This window comes from Rattus norvegicus, chromosome 10 (assembly GCF_021556685.1).
Source record: "Rattus norvegicus strain SHRSP/BbbUtx chromosome 10, alternate assembly SHRSP_T2T, whole genome shotgun sequence".
Lineage (NCBI taxonomy): Eukaryota > Metazoa > Chordata > Mammalia > Rodentia > Muridae > Rattus > Rattus norvegicus.
The window spans coordinates 98,925,735-98,939,609 of record NC_141543.1 but is presented as its reverse complement, the minus strand read 5'-3'; the positions used below and the strand labels follow the sequence as shown (position 1 = coordinate 98,939,609).

Sequence of the window (13,875 nt, the reverse complement as noted above, 5' to 3'; positions counted from 1 at the left end):
AAAATAAGCGCCAAGTCCAGAAAGTGACTTCACTACAGGATACCCTGGAGAGTCGCTTCTTCCTCAGAGGTGAGGCCATACAGTCATCATGCAAAATGAACATTTTCACAATATCAAAATCAGCCGTCCAAATCAATCATTCTGTGTACAGGTTTAGTAAGCCTGCACGAGTACATGTGCTCCGCGTGCTCGCAGGAGCCTGCAGAGACCAGAAGAGGGTGTCTGGTCCTCTGGGGCTCCACTTCTGGGCGCTGAGTACAGAACCCGGTCCTCTGCAAGAACAGTAAGTGCCCTTAACCACCAGCAGTGTCTCCAGCCTGGAAAACCAAAACTCGCCCTTGGAGGCCGGCCAGCTAATACTGGAGTTCTGCTGACTGCATTTGCTCTTCCCTGAAACGGGGGCACAGCGCAGTGCTATGTGAGCACTCTGTTGTTCCACAAGAACGCTCCGTCTAGCTAGTGGTGAGGTTCCAACTAGGAGTGAAGGGATGAAGACAGCTCTCCACTCGAGGGAAGCGTTATGCTAACATCTAAGCACTTTCATCGCATGAGATTAATCTGCCAAGGATTCTTGGAATAAAAGAATCCAACTGGGAAGAAAGCAACTTTCTCTGAATTGTTAAAGAAATTGCTTTAAATGGTTGGAAATAAACAGTATGAGCATATGTCATTCATTGTGAGAAATGCTTCATGCGAAATCACTTTGAATACAAAGAACTTACCCTAATACATTGAAAATGCCAAAAATCTACAATGTGGTAAAAATAATGCTTTCCTTGTCAAAGAATTTCTTCAATTGCTGCAGCTTAGTCATCGCTCGGGAACCCGGTGTAAGAAGAAATGACCAAGTGTTTTGCAAAGCAAATGAAGTCAGTGACAAGTGAAGACGCATATTTATATGCTCACAGTGACACAAAGAAACCAAACACTGAAAGCATCAGAGTACAAAGAACTTAAATTCCCAAATCATGGACCACTTAAAAAGATCAGTGATTAAAGTAGACGACTTCAGTGTGTGAAGTGCTCCCTGCAAAGCATAAGCTGTGAGGCCTGTGAGAGCTGCAACACGGCCCACACAACTGCCAGGAGTGCATCCAGCAAGAGAGGAGAGGGACCGGGAGAGCAGCTCAGTGCGACTCCTTAAAACAACAAACACTGCCAACTGTGGCAAACGGCCCTTTGCACTAAGAAACTAAAGCCTGTAGCTTCTATGAGAACATTGAGTCAAGAAAAACCAGAGAATTTCATAAAAACAACAAATTCTGTGGTAAGGGTCATATTCTCTGTTCTCCAGCTCTGTGGCAGCCCTGAATATCAGCCCTTTCAGCCAGGGGAAGCAGAAGAGGCCTCATTCTCACAGAACTGATTTGATTGACTCTCCTCACAGCTCACTGGAAGATTGTATCAGATCTGTTTACTGGCCGTGTGGCTCAAGTCTGTAATCCTGGAGCTCAAGTAGGACAATTACTGGTTCAAGGCCATTTTGAGCTCACACTGAGTCCCTGTTTCAAAGAAAGACATTTCATTCAGGTCCCTCAATTGCCGGGTATGGGGGTATATGCCTGCAATCCAAGTGTGGGAGGCCAAGATCAGAGGACTTGAATAGAAGACCAGTTTAGGCCACATACTGAGCCCTGTCTCAGACAAACACCTCTAACAATTAACTACCATTCCCTTTACACAGTCTGACTCTTAGTCCCTGTAAGCTAACTGGGAACAGCTAGACAGTTAACAGTCTACACAGTATACAGCTGGGAAACTTGTTTACTTATATGTATGCATGTTTTGCCTGCAGATGTCCAAAGAATCCAGAAGAAGTGCCAGCTCCCTTGAAACTAGAATTACATACAGAAGGTTATGAGTCACCACGTAGGTGCTGCGAAGTGCCCAGGTCTTCTGGAAGGGTACCCAGAGGTGTTCTGTGCTGAGCCTTCCAGCCCTATTTTGGAAACGTTAACCCCTGAAATCACTAAAAGTTCCACATCAGTGCAGCTGTGCATGAGCAGCTGAGAATCTTGTGGTGAAAGCTGCATCTATCTCCTGATGCCGTCTTAGCAGCCTTATGTTAACTGACAGAATGTTCTGGCATTTGGAAACTGGCCTGACTAGGTGCTTACGACTTCATAAATAACATTCAACTAAAAGCTCAGAATGATAGAGGAAGAACCAGCACTTGGAACTGACACTCACTGGAAAAAGCAGCACTAGTTAAAAAGTACTAGTTAGCAAGATCAACCTAATAAAAGATAAGCCACCAAGGTCTATCCATGCCCAGAGATTAGAAAGGCTACTATATAGAGTCCTCTGATGTAAAGCATGCCAAAACAGCGATAAAATATTTTTAAGAGGCTTCATGTTCAACAATACCACACACAAAAGCTGAAACAGCACAGAAAGATAAGTATTTTTCAGAAAGGATTATTTTTTAAAGATGCTCTGTCTGATGAAACCTCCTTTTATCAAGTGGGTAAATAGGATAAACAGGGGCAGCGTTTGCTCACAGACAGATAAGCCCAAGATAGAAGAGCATTGGATGTTTACCTCTTCTAGGCTGGGGAGCGAAGAAGAAGACACTGCTCGAGATGGCAGTGGGTGAAATGGCTCTTGACCAACAGCGTGTTGATGGTTCTGGATGTGTATAAAAGGGTTCTGTGGTGGCCGGGGAGGCAATGGAGGTAGGCCATAGGGAAAGCCCGGCCCTATTAAATGATTCTGCTGCAAGTTAGCAAAATTCCATGCTCCTTCCGGAGCCAGGTATTTCAGAGGGGGAGGGGCAAGGTGTTCAGATTGCAACGAATAAGGGGGGCCGAATAGCTGAGGTGGGAGGCGCTGTGGGAATGCTGGGCTGTTGGCTACTTCGATGTCTCTGCTGTTGTCATTAAAGTTAGCAAAGTGGCTACTGTGGTCTGTAGAGGAAGGGGGCGACGGGACTGCTGGTGGGCTTCGAGGCTGCACTTGTCTGTACTGCAGAAGTCTTGACTGAGGCGGTGGCATTTCAGCTAGCTCTCCAGTGTCACCTTGATCCCGATGGGACAGCTCTCTGAGTAAGTCTTGAAACCTACACAGAGACAGAGAATATGAGGGAAGGCAAAGGAGAATCCACACTACACCATGGAAAGCAGAGTCAACCATGTGTGTCATTTCTGCAAACCAAATCACAGGGCCTAATTAGGGATGGCATTAATTAATCCAAAACTAAGTACTAGCACCCAAGAGTGACTCAACTGGAGCTACTCAGGAAAGATGTCAATTACCTAATTGCTTTTTGGTATTCTGGGGGAGTGTTCTTTTTGGGGGTTCTTTTTTTTTAACTTTTGCATGAAAAGATCCATTCTTACCTCAACATGAAAACAGAAAGGGATAGGGAGATAGCTCAGCCGATATAGATGCTGGGCACCAAGTCTGACAATTCAAATAGAAAAACCAACTCCCCACAGGTTGTCCTCTGACCCGACACACACACACACACACACACACACACACACACACACACACACACACACACACATCAGTAAGAGGCTGGAGATATAGCTCATCAGTTAAAAACACCTGCACTCTTACAGAGGACCCCAATTCTGGTCTCAACACCCTTGTGGTAGCTTACAACCACCTGTAACTCAATTTTAGGGGATCCAATGCCCTACTCTGGCTTCCTCTGGTACCACACAAGCCACAGTACACAGACCATACACAAACACAAAACACTCACACACATGAAGTTTAAAAAAAAACAATCAAAATAAAAAACTGTACACAGTAACAGTGGGTATTATTCAGAGAGGATGAGGAAGCAGTTCATAGTCACATGATGCTGGCCACAAATACAGTTAGGCATGAACCCTGAGAACACCTACATCTCCAGAAGGTAGACATCTACCTACTAGATAGAAAGCTAATAATAAATTTATACTTTTTAAGTTTTAACTACAAATTTACTTCTGTTCTCATTCTTTTATTTACTAAGCAAACAAACAAACAATAAAACACCCATTCCTGGTGACAGTTTCTTTTGCATAACAGACAATAAAGCAAAAGCTAAAGTTGTAGATTCTTCAGGCCCAGATTTGTATGAGAGTGAGTTCTAAATTTTCCATATTTTAGAGTCAACGAAAAGAAATCTGTAGTAACCACCAACAAGGCCCACACCAGGGTTACTCAAGAGCATGCAGTTCGTGTTCAGGGCTGGACCCAGCCTCCTGGAATACCTTGAGAATGTTGTCTCTGTTTCATCGTCAGCCCTGCCGGCGACTTTCCACTCTGCTCTCACTGGTGGCTGGTGGAGGCTAATGGGAGTCTGGGGAAGATGGGCGAGGTGAGGATGGTGATGGTGTGAATACGGGATGCCACCCTGGCTCAGGTAGGCATGGTGCTCACTCCACTGCTGTAGCCGTGCCTGCTGCTGCCTCAGTGTCTCCAGAGCTACACTTCCATGCACTCGATCTGCAGAAGTGGGTGTGAAAGATGGTTTTTGTCCATTTGGAGCTTCAAGTTAATTTCTGCAAAGACTTTTACATCCAGATTTTCTCCACAAAGACAAAGAAATAGCTACAATTTTTAATTGGGTAAAAGTAATATCCCAAAGCCCAGAGCTTAGGTGCTGCCTCTCCCTCCTTGGTGATAGTATAAAGGATGTCAACTGGATACTTAGTATACACATAGATAGTGTAAAGGATGTCAACTGAATACTTAGTATACACATAGATAGTGTAAAGGATGTCAACTGGATACTTAGTATACACATAGATAGTGTAAAGGATGTCAACTGGATACTTAGTATACACATAGTGTAAAGGATGTCAACTGGATACTTAGTATACACATAGTGTAAAGGATGTTAACTGGATACTTAGTATACACACATGTACACAAATGACATGAAGCCGAATTTTATTATACTAATTGGTTGGGTTTTCTGGAGACATGAGTCAATCTTGGCCTAGACTAATACTGTATGTATAAGACATGCCATGTTCGACAAATAACTCAGGAACTCTTCAGATTTGACATCGAGATAGGCAAGCTTACCCAAAGCTTCTTCTATAGGCAATCCTGGAGAGCTCTCATCAACAAAGTTGTTCAAAGGTGATGCTAGGATGGGGCCAGGCTGTGTGATGGCTCTCAGTGGACTGTGGCCGTCGGACAGCCCAGGAGGCACCTGCTGCTCAGGACCCACAGCCTCTGCAGCAGGAGACTGTGGTCGATGAGCAACTGCATTATTGAAAAATGCATTGGTGGGCCCCGCCTGAAATGCAGGAGAGAGTTGAGGTGCTGGCTGTGGAGCCTGTGGAGGTGCCTGGTTCTGCTGCTGGACCACCTGATTTGGCTGGGGTGCCATCTGATTTGGCTGGGGTGCCATCTGATTTGGCTGGGGTGCCACCTGATTTGGCTGAGGTGTCATCTGATTTGGTTGTTCAGGCAAATTATTCTGCTGCTGATTTAATAAGGTGTGCTGCTGGGAAATGGGAAATGGTGGCCTGGGTAGCTGAGGAAGCGGATGAAAATGGCGGCTAGGGATTGCATACTGTGTATGTGGCGCAGGAAGAGGAAGATTTATGTGTCTTGGGTTGAGATTATCTTTTCGAGGAAATTTAGTATTGGAATAAACAACACCAGGACGGGATTCAGGACTTCTGTTCTGTGGATTTGATTCCAAATCAATCTGGAGGAGGGGGAAAAGAAAAGCATTTTTTAAACTGCAGAAACCCCAAGTTTGGTGGCTTTTCATCCTTTCCCAACCACATCCCACTTGGAGGTTATATAACAAGCTCTTTCAGTAGTGATGAGAATTGTAGGTGCAGACTCAGTTACCTTCTGACAATCAAATAAGAGAACATATTCTCATAAATTAAAAAGGATGACAGGAAACATGGCTTATTAAATTTGAGTCTACCATCTGAGCTGCTTCCATTTTATTAGAATGGCCAGTCTAATCCCTGCTACATGGTTTTCAATTTCACAGTTTCTCCCTTAGAAAGAGAACCATTAATTTCCTTCAGATATAAATCAATAAAATGTGCTCTATCCCACTGATTTTATGTTTTGATATATCAAATCTACTTCAAACAAATCAACATTAATAAAAACCATGGCTCTAGCAACTTTCAAGTGGAAGAACAGGTACCATGATGTCTTCATAGGACCATAATGGCAGCTGACTTCTGTCCTAGTTTGATATTATTTCTCTTTAATATTTGTGAAGGGCCTACTATGCACATTGTGCTTGATTCTGAAGATTGAAAAGCAACATTGACATGAAGTCTAAGCGTTCTTGTCCAGCTATTTCCAAAGACAGCTTGCTAACCCCTGGCCTAGAATCCAGCAGAGGTGCTATGCAGACAAATGAGACACTGAAGGGATGATGGGGAGTGTCATGTGAGATATAGGACTAAGAAACGTAAAGAAGGCTTCAGAAAAGCAATGGCTTCCATTGGAGCTGAACCCTCCAAAAGGACTGGATGCTCAAGGGAGAGAAGAATGCTTTCACAGACTGGGCTGATTAACCCAAGGCTGAGAGAACAGCTGTACAGCAGATATAAGGGTTCACATTTTCTCTTCAGAGTTAGAACTTCACTTCTTTATGTGGTGGTTTCCCACTCTTGATATCAATAATACTGACTGACTCAACACATCAAGTCTGGAAGTACCACCATTGAAAGGGTCTGAAGTTAAAGAGCATTGCTATCTTGAAATGTGAGTTTGACTATATGTGCTGTAAAAACCAAAAACAGTTCTAGCTGTTACACCACACCATCAACTGTTATGTGTCACCTTGTAAGTTTCAGTGCTAAAATGGTCAGTGAGAATTGCAGGGTGTTTGCTCTGCCAAAGTCTGTAAGCTAAACAGGATAACCAAGAAAATGGAGCTGATTGGGGGAGGAGCTTGGTTCCTGATTTGAGCTAGGAATACTGACCAAGGAATCTCACTTAGCTGCAATGCCAATCACATACTAATAGCAGCCACATCTCATCACCAACACGCCCAGGTTCTTAAGAATCCAGCCTGGCCTCCCTAAGCAGTTGTTGTACATGTTGTTCACTCCTCAGAATCTGACTGAGGGTCTTCATAAGTAAACATTTCCTCATACCACTCAGAATCTTGTAGATGAAGAACCTCCATTAGCCAGAGACACAACTCTCTCCAAAACAATGTTGATCTGTACACTCTGACCACAATCATGAGGCTATGGTTACAGGCCATGATTGTTTATTGCTAAGTTGCTGTTTTAATATGTCCCACACTTGTGACTTTGATATACACAGGAAGCTCATGACCATAATACTCTATGATCTTGAAATGGGGGTGAGGGTTGGAGGAGGCTACAGATAGACGCTCTCAATCATCAGTGTTTGAGAAGGGTGTGGAGAGATAAATACATGTCAGGACCCTGCAGTGGAAGTAGTAATAGCAGATGTAGCTGGAGGCAGCATGTTTCTAGGTGCTGGTTCTAGGTGCTATCAAAATTAGAATTAAGATAGCTAAGTGTCTATTGTGACACTGTCTTTAAATTTCTGATATAAATCTAACAAGGCTACCTGTTAGACATGTTTCATTTTCTTTATATCCTGATGCTTTACTTTGGGGCCCAGGAAACATGAAAAAAGTATTCCAAGCTCTATTTAGTTCCATGCCTTGGTATTAAGAGGCATATGACCAGATGGGAGCTGGGTGACAGTGGTAGATACTGCTGCTGCAGACCCTACTATTAGTTTACTTTACCTGCGGCACCCCTCTGGCTGCCTCCCTTACACTGCAGTTCCTGCTAACACCTGTCAGTCAGAGATGCTCTTGGGATACTTGTGACTGGAGACAGAACAGCTGCTCCAGCAGAAGACGAAGATCTAAATTAGAAGTCCTTATCAAGAAGTAGGCACTTAAAGACACAACTTAGATTAGTTGATGGCCATCAACCATAGACCTCAAAGAGAAGTGGGAACATACAGATCTCTGGGAAATCACAACTTGAGGACTCGGGTCATGAGGAGAGGTGAGATGGGAATGTCTTAAGACAGAAGGCCATGTAATGGAGAGTTTCAGGAAGAAGAAATGTCGTGTTAAAGAAAGTAATAGGAGTAAGACAGCCAAATGCTGGACACCCCAGAACTATGAGCTGTGTGAGACAGTTCATGGGGCTCACAGCCACAGTGAAGTGCAGAGAGCTAGGTCTAGCCTGTGCCAGCATAGAGAGAAACAAAAGAGGCACTAGGGGGGAAGGTCGAAGAATGCTTATCTATCTCTCTATCTCTCTATTCTCTATCTCTCTATCTCTATCTCTCTATCTCTCTATCTCTCTATCTCTCTATCTCTCTATCTCTCTATCTATCTATCTATCTATCTATCTATCTATCTATCTATCTATCTATCTATCTATCTATGCCTTTGTGACACTGAGCATTGAACCAGGGTCTTGTATGTGTAAGGCCAACATCCACTACCACTAAGCTACAGCCACAGCAGAAAGAGTCTTCTGATAATCTGCGAGGCTAGAATACCTACACGGCAACCAGGGTGGGAAGGATCGGTGGGCAGAAGTGTACAGAGCAGAGAAGGGTGAGAACATGCAGTCATGAGGTGGCTGGAACAGGGGAGACAGTAAACTCCAGAGGATTTCATCTAAGGCTGGGATAGCAAAGCAAAGAGGCTCCAGGATGTATAAAAAGTGAGATTCACTGTCATCAATTGATGGTGGTGACAGCCACCATCTCCACGTCATGAGGTAACAGGCTTGGGAAGGGTCAGAACCTGGACAGAGGACCTGGTACTGCACAAGAAAGGTGGGGAGCCAGGCGCCATTGACACTAGAACACATGAGCTTTCAGCTGCATTAACCCAACCATTGACACCGTCCTCTCTAACCTGTTCCAACACAAAAGCATGAAAGGCAGACAAATCGGCAGACACAAAGGTAAGGATCTATACTGAGAAGACAAGGACAGGCACTAGGGAAGTCACTGTCACAGTCCTTCCCTGTCTAAGGTCACTGTCAATGAGACATCTTCTTTTTCATGAAGTGTCTATAATGTCAAGTCTATTGCTGAAATAAGAAAGTCTGAAGAAGGGAATGGAGACATGATGGTTCAGCAGTTACCCAGGCTCAATTCCCAGAACCCACCTGGCAGCTCACAACCATCTGTGACTGCAGTTCCAGGAGCTCTGATGGCTCATCCAACCTTCACAGGTACACATGCAGTACATATACACAGGCAGGCAAAAACACTTATACACATAAAATAAAATAAATCTTTAAAACTTAAAAAAAAAAATGAAAGCAAGAAAGAAGGAAAGAGGGAAAGAAAGAATCAATCTGAGGAGATACATGCATGCAAAGGAAATAACATAATGGCAGACAGTGGGAGAGGAGAAAGGAGGCACAACCCACTGAATTACTCTGGAAGAATATGCATAAGAGATTCAGAGAAGCAGAAGATGCTCTGGGCCCGTCAGACCCTCCCCTATCCCCTAAGACCACTCTCAGTTAATGTAAGCAGCATACCTGTTTGGGTTCTGTAGGTTTTTTCTCTGGTGTTCGGATCTTATTAATTTCAGGTCCTGGGTTATTTGTATCAGTTTTACCTAAGAAAATATTTTAAAACCTCATGAATTTTCTCCAGTGAATATTACATTTCTAGTGACTATTCAACACTAGACAAAGCAGAAAAGTTTAGACACCACGAACCCGCCGTTAAGGCTTCACACTACTGTGTGTATTCTAGCCCTCCATCTGCAGAGCTGCAGTTTCTCTGCAAAACAGAAATAGTTATAAATGAAAAATGGCAGGGCAAACAACCTGAAATTGGCAAATAGAAAAGAAAATGGTCCACTCTCCAGGAATTTACAGCCTCATTTTTTAAAAACTAGACACAAAAAAGGCCTTGGCATTCCTGCCTGTTTACAAAGGCTTGACACTTTGTTTCAGTTGCAAATGTAATTAATCAAAAACCTAAATAATTTACTGAAGAATCTAACCTGACGGTGAGGGTTAGGATCTAAAAGCTCCCTGAAGGCCCAAGTGTGAAGTGTCTTGTTCTCCAGCCCATGTTCTGTGGGGAAGAGGAGGACTAGGATTTGGAGACTAGAGGGCAGAAGTGGACATTGGGATTCCTGCCCATCTCTCTTTGGCTTTTTGCTTCCCTACTCCCATGAACTGAACAAACACACAAGCCGTCATAATGTGCTGTGCGGCCGCAGGTCCGCAGCAATGGGACGAAGCAAGGATGGACCGAATCCGTCAACACTAGGAGTCAAAGCACATCTTCCCTTCTTAGAGACTGTGTCACAGCGACAGTCAACACGTGCTGAGTAAAGATATCCCAAAGAAACCTAAGTTACACTTTGCAAATATTTGAAGCATAAGAAGGCCATGGATTACAGAGAAAGCAAAATTATGGTTTTCAAAACATGATTATAGTAGATTAGACTAACTTCTCAAGTAGGAAAAGCTGTGTAAGAATTAAGCCCTGTTTCATAAAGATGCCCTAGCAGCCGCACTAGAACTCGGGAAACTAACTATCCTGTCAAAGCTGACTTACCACTGATGTCAAGAAATGAGAATGGTAACGCCCAAAGCTAAAAACCAGTGTGTAAGAAAAACTAGGCAAGCTGAGAGGAAAGCTGCAGAAACTACAAACGCCAAACACAGAGACAACAGGGTCTTTCCACGATGTAGCCCAGGTTGGCTTGGATTTTAGAATCCTCTGGCCTCAATCTTCCCAGTGCTAAGATTACAAGCAAGCTCCACCCACCCAGTGCATGGCTCTATTTTAATTTAAAAAGAAATTACAAAGTATATTTAACTAAATAAAAATACAAAAATAACATCAGAACCTGGAATGTATTAACAAGGAAGACAGTTACAGCTTCTACCCTACAAAATATGTCAAAAGCTTTACATTTAAATTCCTTTTAAATGGTGAAAGCAATTAAGACCTAAAAAGATAGGGACACAAATATTCTATCCGTAGACCCAGAGGCTCAATGTTGTTAAATTTCCAAGTCTTCCAAAACTGTTGTAAAGTCCTGATGCAATCCAAATCAATGGTATAGCAGTGAGTTGGTGATGGGAGCAGAGCTGCCTTCCAAACAAAAACCCAGCTAGTTAGTTCTTGGGTTTTTTGGTTGGTTAGTTGTTTGTTTGTTTGTTTGTTTGTTTGTTTGTTTTTTAATGTACGCTGATTCTGCACTGTGTATGGAAAACAGCCTGGACTAGACAATTCTGAAGAGAACAAAGTGGGAGCACTTAAGACTTCCTATTTTCCTAAGCAGCATGGACGAAGCTGGAGCACTCGGGCCAGCATGAGCACACACATGTGCCACTGAAAAAAACGATCTTAGCATGTGCTTTAAGGCAGAGACAACAACAGAGCGCTCTATAGCTGACCCTGGAGCAAATGACCAGACATGCCAGACCAAACCAACTTACAAGGTCAGTGCCTCAGACCTCACCTCACAACACAGGTGACAGAGCTGAAGCAACAAGGTTTCTAACAGGATTGTGACCTACCGTTTCGATTTTGCTCCTGTTGATCCTTCTCTGCGTGCTGATTCTGTGGCTGGCCTAGGTTGACAGGTGGGTGATGTCCAAGACCATAAGGGATTGGCGACCCACGCCCATGTGTGTGTAACAAATTCATATTGTAGGCCATCGCTGCCTGGTGTGTAATAATCCGAGGATCAACTGCAAACCTACCCTGGTACCCTGTCCACGGCACCTGGTTATTACAAGAAACAAAGCAATCGAACTGAGCAATGTTTCTGAACACAAACTGACACAGTGCTGCAGATTAGCAAAAGCAACTACACAGAGATGACACTTTCACTCAAATACCATGCTCATCACTCTACAGGAAGATGGGTAGAACTGCTTTATATCCTTACTGGCCAAAACCTGGCTCTCAAAACCCTTAGCAGGTTACAGAAAATGGAACACTGAATTCGCATGTTAAGAAAAATGGGAGTTACAAGAAAATGAGGACTTGAAACTAGTACTATTGCCCAAGATATCAAAGCAGTTTACACCCCTGAATCCTTTCCCCTTCACATGGGTGTACCTGTCCCAGGTTGTCCTGAAAATGACCTCTAAACAAGCTTCATGGTTACTTAGTTTAACAGGCTGCTTTAGGGTTGCAGGAGGAAACTAAGGAGTCTCAACTCAAAGAGTGTACTCTAAACTTACATGAGCAACACTTAGCCAATGCTCACTCACGGCAGGCAAAAACAGGTCATTATTTAAATTTTGATAGACTCAACTCTACCTTAAATCACAAAGGCAGAAGAGCTTGCCTAGATATAGGAATGACAATGACAACTGGTATTGTCACTGTTTTACTCCTGAACACAGATCTCAGAGATCTTACATCCTAAAAGCTTCTCTGACCTAGTAAAATGAAATAGAAATCCTGTTAGACAGACTGTTAAAGCAGACCATGTATCATGTCGCAAGGCTGTCCAGAAAGAAACAGCTACAATCAGAAGCATCTGAGGTGCAGGCGAGAAACCCTCGCCTCTGACAATTCCTCTGCTTGGCTGCTAGGCTGTGACTACCGCAGGATGAGAATGCTTGCAGTTCAGCAGTTCTCTTTGTGGGTGCAGGCAGGAGTGTCAAAGCACTCTGACAAGATCACCTCTCACTCAAACAACTTCACTTGAATCAAATTTTTCCTAGGCTAAAACTTCTAAATTTAGAAATATTCACATATTTACAAGTTAAAAAAATAACCACCAAACATTTCAAAAAGGAAGTAAAAGTGGATTTGTGAATCATATGGAAGCCCTCTAAAAGCCTCTTCTCAGAATTCAGTAGTGTGGCACTAATGTTTCATCCAGTGTGGGTTCCCCCAGACCAGTTCAGACCCAAGAGAGCCGAAGGTCCCTGGCTCCTCAATAACCCTGATGCTTAGGAACAGTTCATGACTGAGAATAAAATGCAGAAGACAAAACAGAAACATCGATTATACCATTCTCCTCAGAGGAAAACATTTTAGAAGATTTCAAAGGCTTCTGAATCAAAACAGGAGATCCATGACTTCTTCGTAGTCTCTGATAAACCAATTACATATAATAATACACACTCTTGGTCATTCCAAAACTTAATAATTAAACATGAATCACTTTATGAATGCTGCAAAGGCAAAGATAAAATAAAAGTGTGAGGGTGTGGCTCAGCAGTGAGGGCTGAGCACGCCCTTGGCCCTTGGTTCGATGCCCAGCCCTGAAAAGCAAAGGTTGGCAAACACTCTTTGGACTGCCGCTACTTATTTAGGAGAAAGTATTTGAAACGTCCACTTACAGGTAAAGGCACCGACATAACTACATTCCCTCCATAGACAGCAGGAACGTAAAGAATACTAGTCCCAGTGTGAGGGTCTATTCTTTGAACGGGGCTTGGAGATTTCCCCAAGTTTGGGTGCGGTCCAAGAGGGGGTGGAGGAGTATATGCTCTAATAGGATTGCCAATAAGTACGGAAGGGTTGGGCTGAACTGAAAAACAAACAAACAAAAAGGAGACTCAATAGCTGTACACGTTGACCTAGACAGAAATGCTCTAATCATCCAGTAGCAAAAACACATGTCCCAGGTGAATCGTGAGCCCCTCCACCAACGAGCCAGTGTGCGGAAGAAAGCACGGTAGAGAGCGGCCGCTCCACGGTGCTCTCCAGCATCAGCTGCAGCTGTGCGAAGGACGCTGTCCAAAGCCTGCAGTGCTAACTTCGGAGAAGCGGGAGATGAGTCTTCAAGACAGGGAACCATGAGTGAACAGCTCCAAACAGCAGCCTTAAGACTAGAGCAGACGGTTCCTCAGAACCAGGTCCTGACTTGCCACATACAACTTAGGACATAGCCACACAGGGAGTGAAGGTTATACAAGTATGACCACCGCA

The 13,875-nt window shown here is 43.6% G+C and overlaps 1 protein-coding gene across 15 annotated transcripts in view; it reads right to left on the bottom strand.

Annotated features, from left to right (window-relative positions):
* The window catches only part of Helz (helicase with zinc finger), a 145,081-nt gene that overhangs the window by 17,930 nt on the left and 113,276 nt on the right, over positions 1 to 13,875 (bottom strand). For all 15 annotated transcript variants that reach the window (XR_015630449.1, XR_015630448.1, XM_087570853.1 and 12 more), the window contains 6 exons: positions 13,284 to 13,474; positions 11,499 to 11,706; positions 9,492 to 9,571; positions 5,026 to 5,659; positions 4,206 to 4,440; positions 2,542 to 3,058 (listed from right to left, as the gene is read on the bottom strand). Coding sequence is in view for 13 of the 15 variants with exons in the window: in XM_087570853.1 (XP_087426979.1) it covers positions 2,542 to 3,058; positions 4,206 to 4,440; positions 5,026 to 5,659; positions 9,492 to 9,571; positions 11,499 to 11,706; positions 13,284 to 13,474 (1,865 nt within the window). In the remaining 2 variants the exon portion in view is untranslated. The remainder of the gene's footprint in view (positions 1 to 2,541; positions 3,059 to 4,205; positions 4,441 to 5,025; positions 5,660 to 9,491; positions 9,572 to 11,498; positions 11,707 to 13,283; positions 13,475 to 13,875) is intronic.